Raw genomic sequence first — 12,147 nt, forward strand, 5'->3', positions numbered from 1 at the left:
GGAGGATGAACTTTCCTGGGAACAATTGAAAATTGAGTTGATAGATAGATATGGAGGTCTCTAAGAAGGGAGTGTGTACGAACAACTTACTGCACTTCAACAACGTAGCAGTGTGGAGGAATATATCCAGGATTTTGAGCGAGTAATGTCACAAGTTAAAAAATTACCAGATGACCAACTTTTTGGTTACTTTTTGCATAGGTTGAAGGACGAAATACGTGCAAATATCAGAAGTTTGAAGGCGTTGGGTCCCATTTTCGGTGCACGTCTCATGAACGTGACCAGAGTGGTGGAAAAGGAGGTTCAAGGGAGGAATCCAAGCTTTAACTCAAACTGTATGGGAGATGTGCGTTTTGGGTCGGGGTTTCAAACGGTTCATTTCTCAGGCCCAAATCATACTTCTCAACAAAATAAAATGAGTACAAAGTGGGTATGGTGAATGGAGCAAAGGAGAGTCGGATACAACCCAACAGCCCAGGAAAAAATGAAAATAGTGGGCCAAGGCCCAATGTGAGGTCAGAAGTGAATAAAAGAAAAAATTATGGCCCTAAGGACATAGGCACTAAGCACCTGAGCTACCATATCCTTATGGAAAGAAAACAAAAGGGTCTCTGCTACAAATATGGGGGACCCTATCATCCTCTCCACCAATGTCCTGATAAGCAAGTTCATATTATGGTGCTGGATGAATTATTAGAGGAGACAGAAGAAGTAGGCGAGGAGTAGATTGAGGATGAAGAGGCTGATGGAGAGTGTAGTATTTTGAGAGTAGGGAGTTTGGGGAGTAGTAAGGAAAACACCCCTCACACACTAAAACTGAAAGGGATGATTTAAGGGGTGCCATTGTTGATTTTGGTAGACAGTAGGGCTACTCGTAATTTCCTGACTAGGACTTTGGTGGAATCAATAGGCTGGAATAGTGAAAAAACAAGAAGTGTAAAAATCTGATTGGATGATGGCCATAAGGTGGAAACAAGTGGGTTTGTGTAGAAGGATGAAGGTTGATATGAATGGTGTGGGGTTTCTTATTAATGCTTATATGTTCGACCTCAAAGAAATTGACATGGTCTTGGGAATTTCGTGGTTATCCAATTTAGGTGAAATGGTGATGGATTGGAAACAACAAAAGATGAGGTTCACGTGGCAGGAAGCACAGATCAACCTTGCTGGAAAGGATTTGACTTAGGAGGTAATGGAGCCTTGCAAAACCTGTTAGTGCAGTCCAAAAAATGGTTTGCATGTTTAAACATGTCCACAGAGATGAGTTCCCCGGAGAGCAATAGTGACAAAGGTGAAGGGATCACACAGGAGCAACAATTCTCATTGAATGAATTTTTGGAGAAGTTCCACAAGGTTTTTCAAGAATCGAGTGGGATGCCACCAAGGAAAACAAAGGAACACCCCATCAACCTTCTTCCTGGAGAAGGACCAGTTAATGTTTGACCATACTGTTACCCTCATCATCATAAAGATGAGATAGAGAAACAGATCAATAAGATGATGACATCGGGAATTATCATAAACAGTCAGAGCGCATATTCTAGTCCCGTTATTTTAGTGAAGAAGAAAGACAATTCATGGTGTTTGTGTGTGGACTATCATGCATTGAACAAAATCACAATCCCCGATAAGTTCCCAATTCCAATAATCAATGAATTACTGGATGAAGTCCATGGAGCCAGATTCTTTTCCAAATTGGATATGAAATCAGGTTATCATCAGGTTCGTGTGAAGGTTGAATATGTGGAAAAAATTGCGTTTAGAACTCATGAGGGACATTACGAATACAAGGTGATGCCTTTTGGACTCATGAATGCTCCTGCTCATTCCCATCATTGATGAATGAATTTTTTCGGCCAATGTTACGTAAATGGGTGTTGGTCTTCTTTGACGACATCCTAGTATACAGCCCAGATTGAGATTCACACCTACACCATCTATCTGAAGTATTACAGGTACTCCAGCAACAGTAGTTAGTAGCTAATAGAAAAAAGTGCCAATTTACCTAAAGGTCAATAGCATACCTCGATCATATTGTTTCACACAAGGGGGTGGCTATGGATCCGGAGAAGATATTAGGTGTATTGTAGTGGCATGTTCTTAAGAATGTAAAAGGAGTACAAGGTTTTTTGGGCCTTACACGATACTATCGAAAATTTGTGAAGGACTATAGGAAGGTTGCAAGGCGTCTAACAGATCTCACCAAGAAGGAGGATTTCAGATGGAATGCTAAAGCTCATGCAACTTTTGATGAACTCAAAAATAAGATGAACATGGCACCAGTTTTAGCCTTACCAGATTTCACCCGAGAGTTCACCATAGAATGTGATGCTTCAGAGCATGGAATTGGGTCTATTTTAACACAACATGGCAGACTTGTAGCCTATTTCAGTAAAACACTAGGGGAAAGGAACTTGACAAAATCTGCATATGAAAAGAAATTGATGGTAGTGGCTTTGGCCATACAACACTGGAGACCCTACTTGTTAGGTAGAAAATTCACGGTTTGTACACATCAAAAGAGTCTCAAACAGGACAAGATAATAGAGGGGCAAATGCTCTTTCTAAGAGAGATGAGGAAGTCACTTTACATTCTATGGTCCATTATCCCATCTGGGTGGACAGCAAAGCTATCCTCCAGGAAACCAACAACGACGAAGTACTCCAGAAAATTGTGGCAGACCTGCAAGAGGGAAAGACCACCAAACCAGGATATTCATGGGAGAATGGAGTATTTTTGTATGGAGGCAGATTGGTAGCGTGAAGACATTCAACTTGGATCCCAACTTTTTTGAAGGAATACCACATAACCCCACAGGGAGGCCACTCAGGTTTCTATTGAACATATTGAAGATTGACAGCAAATATGTATTGGATATGAATGAAAGGGGATGTCCAGCAGTTTGTAAGAGAGTGTGATGTTTGTCAAAGGCAGAAATACTTGACTACAGCTCCTGGGGGACTATTGCAGCCACTATCCATTCCTGAGAAAATATGGGAAGAAGTGTCCATGGATTACATCACTGGGTTGCCTAAATCTAAAGGGCATGAAGCTATATTTGTGGTGGTTGATAGGCTGTCCAAGTACAGTCATTCTATCCCTTTGAAGCACCCTTACACAGCTAGAGTTGTTGTAGAAACATTCATCAAAGAAATAGTGAGGCTACACGGTTTTCCAGCTTCAATATTGAGTGATAGGGACCCAATTTTCGTGAGTAATTTGTGGAAAGAACTTTTCAGAATGCATGGCACTCAACTGAAGATGAATACTGCTTATCATCCCCAAACTGATGGGCAAACAGAAGTCATCAATGGGTGCCTTGAGACCTTCTTGAGGTATTTTATAGCAGATCAACCTAAGGGGTGGGTGTTGTGGTTACACTGGGTAGAATTTTGGTACAACACCACATACCACGGATCAATTGAATGCACCCCTTTTGAAGTCATGTATGGGCAGAAACCACCCTCTTTTTTTAAGGTGCAACAAGGGGACGTGAAAGTTGAGACTATTCAAAGAGATTTAATGGATAGAGATGAAGCATTGAGGCAGTTGAAGTATCATCTTAGTAGAGCTCAAAATCGAATGAAAGGGTACTCAGACTAGAAAGAACAGAGACGAGTTTTATAGTCGAAGAATGGGTTTTCTTGATATTACAGCCCCATATGCAACAATCAGTCACCGCTAGAATCAACCCAAAACTTTCTGCTTGATTTTATGGTCCGTTTGAAAAAATAGAATGCATTGGGGCAGTAGCATACAAGTTGAGTTTGCCTCGAGAGTAAAAAATACACCCGATTTTTCATGTCTCGCTGTTAAAAAAAGTTATTGGTAATTACAAAGTCCAGGAGGAATTGCCTATAGGAATGGAAGGAGATTGTGCAGACTTATTGGAACCGGCTATTGTCGTGGCAGAAGGAAAGGTGATTAAAAGGGGGAGAAGATTAACCAGTGGTTGATTAATTAGGCTGGAAAAACTCCTGAAGATGCAACGTGGGAGGACGAGTTCACGATTCGTAGTCAATTTCCTAAATTTAGTCTTGAGGACAAGACTCATTCTAAAGATGGCGATATTGTTAGAACCACAATTGTAGGGGTGGGCTCAGCTAGTATCCAGACCAGATTGGTACATGAGGAAAGTGAGCCTAGGTTTGGAAAGTCTACACTAAACATGTGAAGAAAGGAACATGTGAAAAGGCTAAGGTGGCAAGAGCAAAAGCACAAAATGAGGGAGGGTAATTAAGTGCACAATGTGCACACTTTTCTGTTACTTATAGGCAAGAGAGAGGAGGGGTATTTTATTGGGAATAAATCATTCTGTTAAGAATGGAATAGAGAGTATCACTCTCTATTAAAGCACCGCTATGTGGCAATAGAATCTTCTATTGTAAATCCTTTTAATCAATTTTCCATCAATAATATACTATTCCCTGCTTTTCCTCTTAAATATATTGTGACTGGCTAATTTTTTCTATGATCTGTTGTTTGAGTTCTTAACAAATAGGATATTATTTTAGAATGATAACAACTTGTGGATCTGAACAACATTGATTTAAATTAGTCATTTTACACTTTCTCTTAGTTTTTACTCTTAAAGTTGTACTGGTTATTACTAAGGAATAGACAAAAGTTCATATCATAAAGTTTATTACATGATATACTCCATTAGGCAAAATTGTGCAGTTAAGAACTATAGGAACCTGCCAAATGGTTAGTGGAGAACCCCACTTTGAAGTTAAATTAATAGATAATTCAAGCATTGCGTGCTTGGAGAAATTTAATATTCAGTGTCAAGGTCTAACATTTGGTGCACATCATATAACAACAACATTGAAATGATTGTAGCAGTATGTGATTGAATGGTTGAATAACTATCCAAAAGTAACCTGTTACATTCACTTGATTTTTTTTCATTCATCCAAGTAACTCTTCAAATTTGAGTTTGAGAAAGCCAGCAATTGCACTTCCGGATAAATTGTCAGTAAAAGTTAAAAGGTCAGTAAATTTTAGAACATATTTTAAAATTTGTAAGAAACAAGGTTTTCAATGGCAAGACAATTGGCATTTCAAGCTGGAGGGACCAAGAGGAACTCTATGAAGACAGCACCTTCTCCACTTCAGATGTCACTTCTTTGGGAGGCTTCTCAGCATGAAGATTTGCAACAATGCTCTTCTTTGAATAGTAATCAATAACCTGCATGTCCAATTAACAAATTTTCACTGTAAATGTAGACCATGACACGAAAGCGACTCCTATCAACATATCTAATATTGAAAAAGTGAGGTGAAATAATTAAATTGGCCCAAATGGGGAGGAGAAAACTTAACAGTTAATAAGTAAAAACTTAATATTAGATTATATCATCAATGGTTTAGAGAAGAAAAATGAAAACTTGTTGAATGCTAATTTATATCCAAATTTTACGTGTTGCAAGATCACATTCAAAATCATCATACCGGTTCAGTTTGCTTGTGGAATGCCTTCAGTCTTGACTTGAGGACAGCTGCAGTGTCATCCTTTCGCTGAATAAGAGGTTCACCAGTAACCTAAGGGAAAACAAGTTTGACAGCAAAAGCAATAAGTACTTCCTCAAAAAAATAGCCACTCTCAAACAGAGCACCAGTATGGCCAGAAATTAAAATCACCAGTTCTCTTAGAACCAATTTCCCCAAAAAATTAAATCGTCTAAAAGAAATTAAGTGTGACGGCTTATTATTCGAAAAACTCCTCTAGTGATTTTGAGTGTAAAGTGAGCAAGTAAGAATGTTTTAACCCTTGATTAGTTAAGTGAGTTGCAATCACAATGCACTTTAACTTAAACTAATTATTCACCAATGTTATTTAAGTCTTTAATTAATCAACCATGAATGCACCCTTACGTGCTGACTTTACACTCAAAAATCACTTTAGAGGAGCCTTGTTCCTTGTATTCAGCATTATCTTCCTATCCTTAATGATAATAAAAGCTTATAAATAATTCTTATTTATGTTACGTCCCTATAACATCCATCATATTTAGGGCTTAGGCAAAAACATTTTTATAGAGCTGCAGACTTACATCATCAGCCCCTGGAACCTTAGGAGGAGCAAATTTTGTATGGTAGGTTCTGCCACTGGATGGGTGTATCCAGCGACCAGTAATTCGCTCCTCGAGGATAGCATCATCAATAGCAAAATTGAGCACCTTATCAACTTTAGATCCTTGTTTTTCCAGCATCTCATCAAGCTGCAAGCAAAGAAAATGCAAATTCACATAATACACAATAGCAACATGTAGAAAAGTGAAGATAAACAAGTATTTGGATGCATATATGCACACAACCTAACATTTCAAACAAAAGAATCAAATTAAGATTCTCAAATATCCAACAATGTATTACCTTCTGTGCTTGGACCACAGTTCTCGGAAAACCATCGAGAATGAAACCCTTCTGACATGATGGTTTTTTTATTGCTTCATCTATAATGCCAACAACTAAGTCGTCAGAAACAAGTTCACCCTGAAAACACATAACATGATTCCAAATTAGCAATTTCTAAGGTAAGTTCATAAATATAAGGAAAATCCTCAAGCAACATAATAGTATAGAAGATATCCCACCTTATCCATAGCTTCTTTGGCCTTAATACCAAGAGGGGTTTTAGCTGCCACAGCAGCTCTTAACATATCACCGGTAGCTAAGTGGCACAAACAGTACTCATCCTTTATGATGGGTGACTGAGTGCCCTTTCCTGACCCAGGTGGACCTACATTAACGATTTGTAAAGTTTATACTCCACTTGTATTTCTTTGATCTATTGGATACATATAATAGGAAAATCTTAAAATCTTAAATGTGCTAACCAAATCAAGTATGGATCATGGAGAATTACCATAAATGAAGATTACAATTGCTTGAAGAGTAATCAGAATTTTAGAGTACGAAACAAAGGCATATCAAATAAAATAGGTAGCCCATGAGCATTAAAAAAACAATCAGACAGATCTGAGTCAATTCCCGTTTATAAAAGGAGAAACCATATCGATTTACAATACTAACTCCTAACACATTGCATTTCACATACTAAGTCTTGTCAAATTAACTGAAACATTTTGAATGTTTAGGGAAGCAACAAAATGTTGTGCTTCATGTTTCTGTCTTGCAAATAGAAAGAGTAGCATCACAAAAGAGGGATTGTTTCACGGGTGAAGATTTTTGGTAGAAATTTGTCATGAAACGAAAGCTAATATACATACTTTGCCTCACAGTCAAATTTCAAATGATAATGAAGGCAAAGTGGTAGGGTGGAAAACACCAGCACTTGCTTGAAATCGAATATAGACAAAACCAACACAGATAGATGTATTTATAAACCTAATCAGCGAGTGAAGTAGTACTAGTATGGTTCAGACAATCCTACGAACTATAAAGTCAGTATACATAATAACCGATAAACAGAAGCACATTCACATTCCAAAATCACAAATTCACAATAACAAGTAGAAAGCAATTTACAAGCAAGAAAATCCTTGCAGAAAAACTGTCATTTCAACTACTAACCACCAAAACCTAACAACTCGTAAAATCATATACTCATATTGAAAGACTTCAACAATAACTAATCATTTTCGCACCGGGTGAGTTTGGCTATATGAATCAAATAACACCATAATGTTACAAATCATAAATTATGCATACAGACAAACCATTTACATCTACTTGCCAACAGTTTTTTCTTAGTCCTCACATACCTCTAACTATTGTATAACCCTCTATCTGATATACTCTCCTTACTAGAACTTTTACTATAGGTCTTCAATGCATATTCCCAAACCACTTAACACGACATTCTAGTGTCTTTTCTGCGATAGCCGCTGCCTCAACTTTCTCTCGAAGGAACCCACTCTTAAGGAAAATGATTCTCCTAGCAAGATATGATAGGTGATGTGAGGGAGTGACTCAAGTGACAACAGTTCTCATATAAAAATTGTTAGAACAATAAATTTGGTTACATAATCACTTCTTTTAATCTTGAAGACCGTTCAAATAAGATTCAATTTCGACATTACATTTTCTAATTTCTCATAATAACAATTGTTCTCACTTGAGTCCCTCCAGATAATGTGATACAATAAGGAATGAGAGGTATATTTAGTGTAGAGAAAAAGATTGTGAGAATATCACTACTCAATTCTTAACTCCACTCATCCAATGTAACATCTCATATCGGTGGCATTCGATCTCATACAACATGACAGACCTTTACAGTAGTAGGATAAAATTTTCCAAAAATCCTAGAAACTTAAAAGTATGGAAATTGATACCAATGAGAATGAGACGCTTATCGGGCTTGGAAGAGCACTTCAAACGACGGAGAACTTCAGACATGAGAGAGAGAGTGGGAACATCTTCCAAGCTAGGTGCTAGTGTCGCCATTGTTCTTTTTGCCTTCAACTGAGTTTCAGGTTTGAGTGTAAATGTCACCGCAACAACACTTTCTCTCTGATTCGCCCTTCGGACCTTCCAATGCTTCCAACTCAAGCTAAAGCCAAACCAATATATGCTATCATTAGATGTTTGAGTTTGGTTACCGAAAATACCCAAATTTTTAATTAAATATAATGGCAATTTGACAACTTTCTCGATTGGGTAATTTTAAATACTTTCAATTTGAAATCCCCATGGTATTTCTTAGGAAATGGATATTGTCAAACATCACATTACTTACATACAAAATTATAAAGTATAGTTTTTCTCCCTCATTTTTTATTTCTACAAAATTTGTCATGTTATTTTAATATATACTCTCATTAGCTAATTTATATGATTATATATATGACTCTTCTTTCAATATACTTAATTTAATATTCACATTCTAATAACTTATTTTATAAGAATCATATCTTCTATAATTGAATGTAGAATATACTCTTCTATAATCATATCTTCGTTTTATTTTAAAATAAAAATCAAATGAATTAATATACACTAATTCTCACAATAATCATATAGAATAAAGTATTTCTTCATATCACCATGAGATAATTTATCCCCTTAAATTTACTCATTGTTTGTTATGTGTCTTATTTCTCTTCATTCTAAGAATTTTTATTTTAAAACATATTATAAAAAGAAAATATACAACACATGTCAACAATAAGTGAATTTAAGGAGATAAGTTTTCTCCTTGTACGAGGAGTTTTCAACTGGTACATTTTCACGACAACCCAGGATTAAATTATTTGTTCAAATGATTCTCATTTTGTTTGAAAGACGTTGATAATGGTAGTAATAGAAAATGAGATGCATATTCTTCCAACAGAGCATCTAATATTTAAAATTTAGGAGTTAGATGTTTTATTATGAACACGAGTCTAAAAGTTTAAGACTATGCTAGTTTGCTATTTAGAACTTACCAGTTTTAAAATAAGACGTTATGTTATAGTGAGATTGTGGACTTTGATTTGTGATTTTTTGTTTTAAAAGATATTTATGAGGTGTGATGATTATTTATATTTGAAATTGTGATTATGTTGATTATAAATATGTGTTTTGAAGAAAAAAGCGGGTCAGCCCGCCGGCCTACCAGCTCTGCCAAATATGAGTTGGACTAACATTTTGAGTCATTTTAGCAATAAGGATTAGGTCGGGCCAACAAATATTTTGGCGGGCCAAAGGCAGGCCAGACAGGGTCAGGTCTGGCCTACCTGTATTGTCACCCCTAGTTTTCATAATCATATCATTTTTTAAAAAAATCCCCCTATTTTTATTTTACTTTTAAAATAAAAAAAACCCATATTTTTATTTCTCTAAAGTGAGAAAGATTTCCATATAAAATTGTGAGAACAATAAATTTTAGTCATACAACTATATATAGATTATTAAGATTAAAAATTAGTTAATAATTATATGATCATTTAAAAAAGTTATCCGCTTTCACTTTTAATCTTGATTAAATGTTTCATATTATTATTCTTATTTCTCTCAATAACAATTATTCTTACACTCACTTCTATATATTTTTAGTTTAAATTTTTGAAGAAAAACTCAATGTTATGAAACGCGAGCTGGACGTTAAAACGGAAGAGGTCACATATTTGGTTTAAACGGTTAAACCGTCTAGTGTAGCCGGGTGATTTCATACATAATTAATAGTTTTATCTATAGATATATAATTATATATAAATGTAAAATTTTATATAATTAATAATCATGTATAGTTACATTGAAGTAACATCTCTTCATCTTTTTTGGATGAGAATAAAAACAAAAGATTAGAGTATTGTTTCATCTTTTTTATTTTTAATTGGACCGTCCGATTTACTTTCTGGATTAATCTAATTTAATCGAGTTTAACATAGTCGGACCGCAATTTCCCCAGTTCAAAGTTGTTCAACCCTCATTTGATTAAGACTGTAAACTAAAGTCATTTTCAAGTTCAGTCAGTGGTTAGACCGGTCGGATCGTCCAGTCCGATTCTCACAACAATTAGTTGAGTTATCAAAATGGTCAAGCTTGACTTGCTGACCCAAATAACTCGACATAATACATATGTTATATTTAGGAAATTCTAGTCTGAACTTTTTTACTTTTTAACCCCATAATTTTAAAAAATAAATTATATAGTTATTATTATATATATTGCTAAAAATAAGATAAAATCTTTTGAGCATTTTCTAGAAAATGAGAGGATGAGAGTGTGTAAATCTTGTCATATGATCAATACATATTAGATAAGATAGGTTATTTATTAATTAGATAGTGTAAAACAAATCATGATGTAATTTTCTGTTTTTGTTATTATTTCCTTTTTTGGTAGTAAGTTAGTTACTAACATAATTGTTTTTCCTTTTTTTGATATTACGCTCCAGCTTGTATATAACTTGCCTATTATGGCTTGATGTTTAAATTCAATGAAACAAATAATGAATTACACAAAATTCAATATGGCATCAGAGCAAATTTTGCTCTGATTATCGTTGCGCGACTCTCCTCTTCTTTCTTCACAAAATTATCAACATCTATTCTTCTCCTTCTTCGAATCATTCGTCTTCTCCTTCTCCAAATTCTTTCTTCAGGATCTTCTCAATATTCTTCTACATCATTTGATTTCATACCTCAATCAAAATTATGGTTGATTATCAATCAGATTCACAAAGTTTCTCCCACATCAATGAAATTCATAACACTAGAAATCCTTTCTTTTTGCTTTCAGGAGCAATTCTTGTTTAAACACCTTTGGATGAAACGAAGTACTATTCTTGGAGCAAAAGCATGAAACCAGCCTTATTGTCAAATAACAAATACAAGTTTGTTAATAGATCTATCTTGATGCCATATTCTTATGATCCTATTTTTGATGATTCGGAAAGGTATAATACCATGGTGATATCTTGGATTATAAGATGCTTGACAACACAAATAGTTCAAAGCACAATTTATATTTAAAATGCATAGGAATTGTGGAATGATCTGAAAGATAGGTTCTCAAAAGATGATTATTTTCGCATTTCAGATTTATTGCAAGAGCTACATTCAATTAAGCAAGATGATAGAGATATTTCGAATTACTTTACTGAATTGAGAACTATTTAGGAAGATCTTGAAGCATTAAGACCTATACATTCATGTACATGTGTTATGAAGTGTAAATGTAGCATCTTCAAGACCATCAAAGAACAAAGAGATTCTGAGTATGTAATTTGTTTTTTGAAAGGATTAAATGAAGACTTTAACACTATTAGATTACAGATTTTGTTACTTGAGCCTCTACCTGAAAGTACAAAGAGTCAATGATAGCACTAGCATGTCTTTGCCTATGTTTTGATGAAGACAAGGTTCTAACAAAACTTGAAGATGACTCAACAATCAATATGCCTTATGCTCATTTGGTCATGTCTAGACTAGGATGTAAGTTGAGTCTATAATCTAAGTAGTCTGGGATGTGAGTCGTAGTAATTGAGTATAGGTTAGGTGAACCTAGATGCTAGTCTCTTAAGCCATCTTAATTGTCATATCATATTCATGAGATACATCATCTAGTTAATTGTATGTTCATGCATCTATCATACATGTTATATGTGCATATTAGGCATAATATAATTGGTAAAGCATGTATATATATTGTGCATAACATATGAGAAGTTTGCCATTTGAAACATATGCAT

At 35.1% G+C, this 12,147-nt stretch overlaps 1 protein-coding gene across 1 annotated transcript; it reads right to left on the minus strand.

Annotated features, from left to right (window-relative positions):
- Positions 1-4,973: 4,973 nt before the first annotated feature.
- On the minus strand, positions 4,974-8,552 carry LOC109340835 (adenylate kinase 4). The gene is made up of 6 exons (XM_019578585.1): positions 8,305-8,552; positions 6,601-6,746; positions 6,380-6,499; positions 6,058-6,225; positions 5,456-5,545; positions 4,974-5,192 (listed from the first exon to the last, which is right to left on the minus strand). The coding sequence occupies exons 1-6, from the start codon at positions 8,414-8,416 to the stop codon at positions 5,091-5,093; spliced, it is 738 nt and encodes a 245-aa protein (XP_019434130.1). The 5' UTR covers positions 8,417-8,552; the 3' UTR covers positions 4,974-5,090.
- Positions 8,553-12,147: the final 3,595 nt, after the last annotated feature.

Source organism: Lupinus angustifolius, unplaced genomic scaffold (genome assembly GCF_001865875.1).
Source record: "Lupinus angustifolius cultivar Tanjil unplaced genomic scaffold, LupAngTanjil_v1.0 Scaffold_262_18, whole genome shotgun sequence".
Lineage (NCBI taxonomy): Eukaryota > Viridiplantae > Streptophyta > Magnoliopsida > Fabales > Fabaceae > Lupinus > Lupinus angustifolius.